Genomic DNA, 7068 nt, shown 5'->3' with positions numbered 1-7068 from the left:
AGAGGAGGATATTTGTGTGGCGGGGTGACATCAGTGATGCATGCATGCATGCAGCTGTCTAATTAATTAATTGGTGAATTAAGGCAGGCACAAGGAGACAAATTAATAATGAGTGATGAGCATTCTCCCATGTTATAATTATATTTTGCATTTGCATTATTGTCTAAATTACCTTATGCATGCATTTTAGATTACTGCTGATTAATCAAACCAATAGTATTACTCCCTCCATCTTAGTTTATAAGTCTTGCACATGTATCTAGGTCGTCAATTTGACTTATATAAAACAAATTATTTAACATAAAAATTATATCATTAGTAGAACATCTAAAGTTTCTAATGATATGTTTTTTGAAATATATACCTCATATTAAGTTGGTCAAGTTGACGACCTTGATACACATGCAAGACTTGTAAACTGAGATGGAGGAAAAGAACATCACCAAATGCTCTCGCTACATAATTAAGGATGGCATGCACTACGCTACTTATGTTTTTGGAACAGGCAGGTTGCTAGCTAGTGGGCATTATGCAATATGTAACTAGAAGGGTTGGGCACGCTTTGCTACACTGTTGGTGTTGTTGAGATTCTTAAAAGAAAAATACTCGTCTTGCGTTAAAATACAAGGTGCATTACTTTTTTAAAAGTCCAACCCCTTTAAGTTTGATCAAATTTATGAAAAAATATGTCAAAATTTGTAATATCAAATTTGTGTTTTAGATTCATCATGAAATGAATTTCCACATATTTTGGCTTAATATTGTGGATGTCGATATTTTTGACTCTAAACTTGGTCAAAGTTAAAGAAATTAGACTTTCCAAAGAACTAATCCCCTTATATTTTGGAACTGATGGAGTATTTAGTTTGGCGGATGGGGAGACGATGGAGTGCGTTTTAAGTTTATTTATAATGTGGCCATTTGGTGGGTCTTTCATGGTGTGATTCTGTGTTATGCGCTAATCAATTCATACTTTTGTGGGTAAATTTTTGTGTCGGCGACTACATGTATTATATTGGTGCTATAGTATCATCACATCGTGGTGCTTCTTTTTTCTAGGTGATAAGAGGGTGCACATGGTTGATATGTTTTTCTAGCCGATTGGTGTTGATAGATTTGAAAAATCATTGGCCTTACCAAAATCGTAAACCAAATTCAAAATTGAATATCTCAATCGAATAAAAGAGCTTTAAAATTAAGTATTATGATGAATTAAAATAATTAAATGGAAGAGCTCCTTGAAAAGTTATTGACCCAGTCAAAATCATGTGACCAAGTCTAAACTAAAAACCTCAAGTAATTGTGAGGACTTAAAATTAGAAAGCATAATGTATGGTATAAAAGAATTGAATGGGAGCATTGATAAATTGTTGACTTAGTTAAAATCGGGTGACCCAATTTTAATTGGACACCTCAATTGATTGTGCGGCTTTTTACTCTAGGAAGTCTAGTGATATAGTAAATGTTAGCCACTAAAAGGGAACAAAACAAAGTAGGTTGCCTTAGGCTGGGGAATCAGAGGATATTTGTGTGGCAGCGTGACATCATTGATGCATGCATGCATGCAGCCTAAGGCTGGTCGTAATGGTAGTATAATAGTTAGTATCATGCATGCCAACTAGGCAATTTTGATGAGGTCTCATAGAATTAAATGAAAAAAAGAGGGTTGAAATATCATATCATGATACCGTATCATAATAATTGTTATGCTACTATGTGTGATGCATGTCAATAAATAGAGTGTTACATAATACTAGTATATGATACTATGCATTAGGGAGGTAGTATCATACACTGGTATCATATGCATGATACTGGTATATGATATTCTCATTACAACCAGCCTAATTAAGTAATTGATTAATTAAGGCAAGCACAATGAGACAAATTAATAATGAGTGATTAGCATTCTCCCATGTTACATGGTTGGCACTGGTGGTGTATGATGTGGGACTCGTTTACACTAACCTAGCTCGACCACTCAATAGCCAGCCACCACACCCAGATTGACAAAGTAGACAAAAAGGAGTGAAGGAGCTTAGGGCATCTCCAACGCATCACTCGCATATGTTCGGACGGCACGGTCCAGACCGCAAAAGCCATCCAACATGGTCCTGTATTAGTGAAATCGAAACCAAACGCGGTGGGAGGGGGTTGTGGGAGTTCGGACCCTCCGGATCACCCAAAAGGAAGGCGGAGCCCGCGTTTTCGTAGTAACCCGCGCTGTTTCCGCGCAAAGATCTCCCGGTCTCTTCTCCCATCCCCCGCTGCTCTCCACCCAATTCCCGCCCTTTTCTCCCTCACCTTTCCTTCATTCTGTCACCGATGCATGAAACCGGTAGAGAACCTATCGGAGATGGAGGTGCCGGAGGATCCGAGCATCACACTCGCCCGGAAGATCAGCTGGCTACGCGGCAAACTCGCCGTGTGAAGGTGAAGGACACAAAGGAGGAGAACCTCAAGAGGTGGTAGGCCGTCGGTGGGCATGGTGGTGACGGCGGTCGTGGTGGTCGTGGCGGACGTCGCAGCAGAGGGCACGGTGCCCAGACGGGTGCGCTTACTGTACAGACAACGACATGGCTGAAGCATTACAAGCATCTGTATTTCTACTCCGCTAAGCAGCTCAGAGCCCCCGCCAGGAAGGTGCCTTACATCATCGACATAAACGCGGTGCCACTCTTCTCAGAGTGTTCTGGGCCGCAGCTCTTCCGGAAAGTGGACGGCGGACGGGGAGCAAATGGGTTCCCGCACGCTATTTGCGGCAATGCCTAGAGCGGAGGATCCGACTTACGACGACCTGGATAGGGAGATGCTCGACGTCATCAATGATGGAGGCAAAGGACGATGATGTGGCTATGAGGACGGGTGGGTGGTAAACTCGGATTCCACCCAGTCCGACAAGTACCAACATCGGTAGTCCTACACCCAGGCGGGCACGCATCAGTCATACACCCAAACCGATGTGGGGACACAGCAAGAACAACATTGGGCCACCAGACAGTAGCAACAGGAGGAGGAGGACGAGGAGGGGGGTAGTGAGGACGATGATCCGGATGATATAGCCGGCGATCCAAAGAAGAAGGGTAGTGGAGAAAGCTTCAGCATGCAGGAGGACGAGCTATTGTGCGATGCATGGTTGGCCACTAGTCTCAGTCTGATCCATGGGTGGAGCAAAAAGGCACAACATTTTGGAACAAAATTCACATTTGGTTCCACGAACACAAGCATTTCGCCCCCTACTCTGAAGCGGTCATCCGTAACCGTGAATCAAAGCCCCTCAACCATCGATGTTAGACTATCCTAGAGGCCATGTCCAAGTATCGTGGGCACTTGAAGAATCTCATCACATGGTGGCCTAGCGGTGCACAAAGCACCAAGCAAGTAAGTTGATCACTAGCCGGATATGCATTGTTGACAATTTTCACTTTGTATCCTTCTCATGCTTGTTTCATGTACAAGAAGTTGGAGAGAAAAAACTCCGCCGTCTTGCATTGTTGGTTGAAGTTCAATGGATAATCGAAGTGGAACATTTTCATAGCCAAGACCGCCGCCCAAGCCACTAAGGAAGAAACTGGTGACCCTACAAACCCAACCCAAGAACTATCAAAGAAAGTTAGAAGATTTTTATGGGGGAAAAGTGGGAGGAGGAGAGGGCGAAGCAAGAAGGTGCGATGGCCACGATGACGAAGAGGTTTGAGGACATCTTGTCGAAGAAGCAGGAGGCATGCGTGAGGCGCTTGGACCTCAAGGAGGAAAAAAGGCGGACGGGTTCAAATTATTGATGGAGGCGACGGACAGGAAGCTGAAGCTCGAAAAAATGAGGACCGTGATCAAAGAGAGGAAGGCCACACTCGAGAAAAAGAAGTTGAAGACTACCGCCAATGGGGGCGTAATATGTTGACCTTGAATTTGGATGCTTTGGATGTCGATGCAAGAATGGTCGTGCAATCTGTCCGCTACCAGATGTTGCAGCGGGTGAAACATGAGTTGATAGCGGCGGAGAATGAGGCGGTGGCGGACGTGGAGGCTGCCTTCGCGGCGGCAGCAACACCTTGATCAGTGAGCAGATGGCTGGGATTGCCGGTCTGGCAAAGACAGAAATTTGCATGGACTGCCTGACTGATGTTATCTTGGAATCTGGCATGTAAAAACTAAGCATATTTGTCTCTTTTTGGTTGTGACCGGGCATACAATTTAGCGTTGGTGTTATCCGATGCGTTGCGTGGATCAGAGTACATTTGAATTTCAAATTGCCCTTTACTGTCGCACATATATATGTTACAGCATCTCCAGCCGTTCGCCCCCCAGGACACATAAAAATCGCCGCCTGGGGGCGAGCCGGCGATACAATCGGCGCTGGGGGCGGTTTCGCGCTCAGTCGTCGCCCCCAGACGCCGATATTGGCCCACTTTTCAGCCCCATTTCGGCGAATAAAGGGCCCATATGGGCGATAATAGGCCCATATTCGGCGTGGTTCGCCGTTGTTCGGCGTTCAATTATGCACATAATTTTTTTACCACATATTTCATCACAGAAATATCAAATAATTCAACAAAATAATACAACAACAAATAGTTCAATACAAATTATATAGTTCAACAAATAAAAACTCATATTTCATCACACGTCGCTCCCGGCGTCGCCCTTGAGCCTCCATAGATGCTCTATCAGATCTTGCTGCAGTTGATGATGCACCTGTGGGTCTCGGATCTCCTGACACATACTGAGATATGCAGTCCAGGTTGCCGGTAGCTGGTGATCAACTTCGGCTAGATGACCATGTCTGTAGTATGGTTCGGTGTCAAACACTGGGTCTCCTTGCTCGCTCTCGATGATCATGTTGTGCAAGATGACACAGCAAGTCATAATCTCCCACATTTGATCTTTCGACCAGGTCTGAGCGGGGTACCGGACAACAGCTAATCGAGATTGGAGCACACCAAATGCCCACTCGACATCCTTCCTGCAAGCCTTCTGAACCTTCCCAAACCAGGCGTTCTTGCCTCCTGGCACAGGGTTTGACATCGTCTTCACAAATATCGACCATCTCGGATAGACGCCATCAGCTAGATAGTACCCCTTGTTGTAGTGCCGCCCATTGATCTCGAAGTTCATCGGAGGAGAATGACCTTCAACAAGCTTGGGAAAGACAGGAGAGCACTGCAGCACATTGATGTTATTGTGAGTTCCTGGCATACCAAAGAAGGAGTGCCAAATCCAGAGGTCCTGTGTGGCCACCGCCTCAAGTACCACACTGCAACCGCCTTTGGCGCCTTTGTACATCCCCTGCCAAGAAAATGGGCAATTCTTCCATTTCCAATGCATGCAGTCGATGCTTCCAAGCATCCCAGGAAATCCTCTTGCTGCATTCTGTGCTAGGATCCGAGCAATGTCTTCCGTATTGGGTGTTCTCAAGTATTGCGGTCCAAACACTGCCACCACTGCCCGACCGAACTTGTAGAAACACTCTATGCTGGTGGACTCGACCATGCGCCCATAGTCGTCGAGTGAATCATCGGGAGCTCCGTATGCAAGCATCCTCATCGTTGTCGTGCACTTCTGGATGGAGGTGAATCCAAGGGCGCCGGTGCAATCCATCTTGCACTTGAAGTAGTTGTCGAACTCCTGGATGGAATTCATAATCCTGAGGAAGAGCTTTCGGCTCATTCGATAACGGCGCCGAAATGTTTTCTCACCATGAAGTGGAGCATCGGCGAAGTAGTCGGAGTAGAGCATGCAGTAGCCTTCGAGACGATGCCGGTTCTTTGCTTTCACCCGCCCCGGCGCGAGCCACCTCGCCGCGGCTTTTCATTGCTCGCCAGCAGCTGGGCGAGGGCGGCGAGCACCATGAGATGCTCTTCTTCTTGGACGTCTGCCTCGGCTTCCTCCTCCAGCAGCGCGGCGAGTGCTTCCTCGTCATCCGAGTCCATCACCGAGGCAGGCAAATCGCCAAACACTTTGCGCCCGGTGGGCGTGTCCCCGCCGCTAAACTGCCCCTCCGCGGCCGGAAACGGCGGCCGGAAACGCCCAGCTGTTGTTGGAGGGGCTGCCCCGGCGAAGCTCTGCTATTTTTCCGGCGTGGAATGGCTATCTAGTGGTGAAAGGCGGCGGTCGGCGCCGGGATATAGCTACTGGCGGCCGAGGGCGCGGGCGGTGGGAGGCGAGTCGGGGAAGAAAACCTTGACTTTTCCCCTGACGGCGTGGGCTAGCCGCGCTTTTCCCTTGCGCCGGAGCCCCCAACTGCCCCCCAGTGCGCCGGGTTCGGCCTGTGACCGCCGAGCGGAAAAAAGGGCCGAACCAGCATTTTTCGATGTCCTGGAGGCGCGACTGGGGCGTTTTTTTGGCGCCGGCGCCGAAAAAGTGGCCTACGGGCCTGTTGGGGACGCGGCTGGAGATGCTCTTAGCATTAAATGGTCGGTGCCCGCATCTGTGTCCTGTCCGCGGACGGAACTCGGAGAGAATTTGCAGGTCACCATTGGAGATGCCCTTACATATTTGCTTGTAAAGCTTTGATAGCTGCTCCCTACCTTCTGGTTTATATGGCTCAAATCTCAAATCTCATCAACCAAGGCATTTTCTGAGTGGAGGAATGTATTTCGTATTTTACAAAACTACCCCAAATAAACGCATGCATTAATTTGAATTAATTATAGTGCATGCATACTTAGACTAGATGAGTAGGAACATTACATGCATTGGTGCGTTCTTTTTTAATTCTTGCATGCAAAGATCTAATGCGCATTGAAAACTAAAAATGAAATGAAGATGAGCCCTCTAAATTGAGAAAACAAAAAAGTTGAGATAAGTCTTATAAACCGAAAAGGGGGGAGTAGATATTATCGGATGAGAAGAATATTAATTACTTGCTAGTAGTACAATCTTGGAAATGGGCATTTGTTGTGTGTGACAATAGTTTTAAGTATTAAGGAGCAATGGGCAAGCCAGCCGGAAGACTCTGTAGGGTCCTTGCTAATCTTTAAAATTATGTTCTTCATAGTGCAGTTTGTGCACAGACCTAAAAAAAAAGACACTACAAGTAAGTAGTGGAAACAGCAAATAAAGCAGAAG

General features: G+C 46.6%; 1 protein-coding gene across 1 annotated transcript; it reads left to right on the top strand.

Moving 5' to 3' along the window:
* The first annotated feature begins 4543 nt into the window (after positions 1-4543).
* Positions 4544-6513, top strand: LOC123106257 (uncharacterized). Its single transcript, XM_044528468.1, has one exon. It carries the CDS (start codon positions 5698-5700, stop codon positions 6511-6513), a length of 816 nt encoding a protein of 271 aa, XP_044384403.1. The 5' UTR covers positions 4544-5697.
* Positions 6514-7068: the final 555 nt, after the last annotated feature.

This window comes from Triticum aestivum, chromosome 5A, assembly GCF_018294505.1.
Source record: "Triticum aestivum cultivar Chinese Spring chromosome 5A, IWGSC CS RefSeq v2.1, whole genome shotgun sequence".
In the NCBI taxonomy this organism is placed as follows: Eukaryota; Viridiplantae; Streptophyta; class Magnoliopsida; order Poales; family Poaceae; genus Triticum; species Triticum aestivum.
Note: the sequence above shows the minus strand (reverse complement) of the source record. Positions and strands in the feature narration are given on the sequence as shown.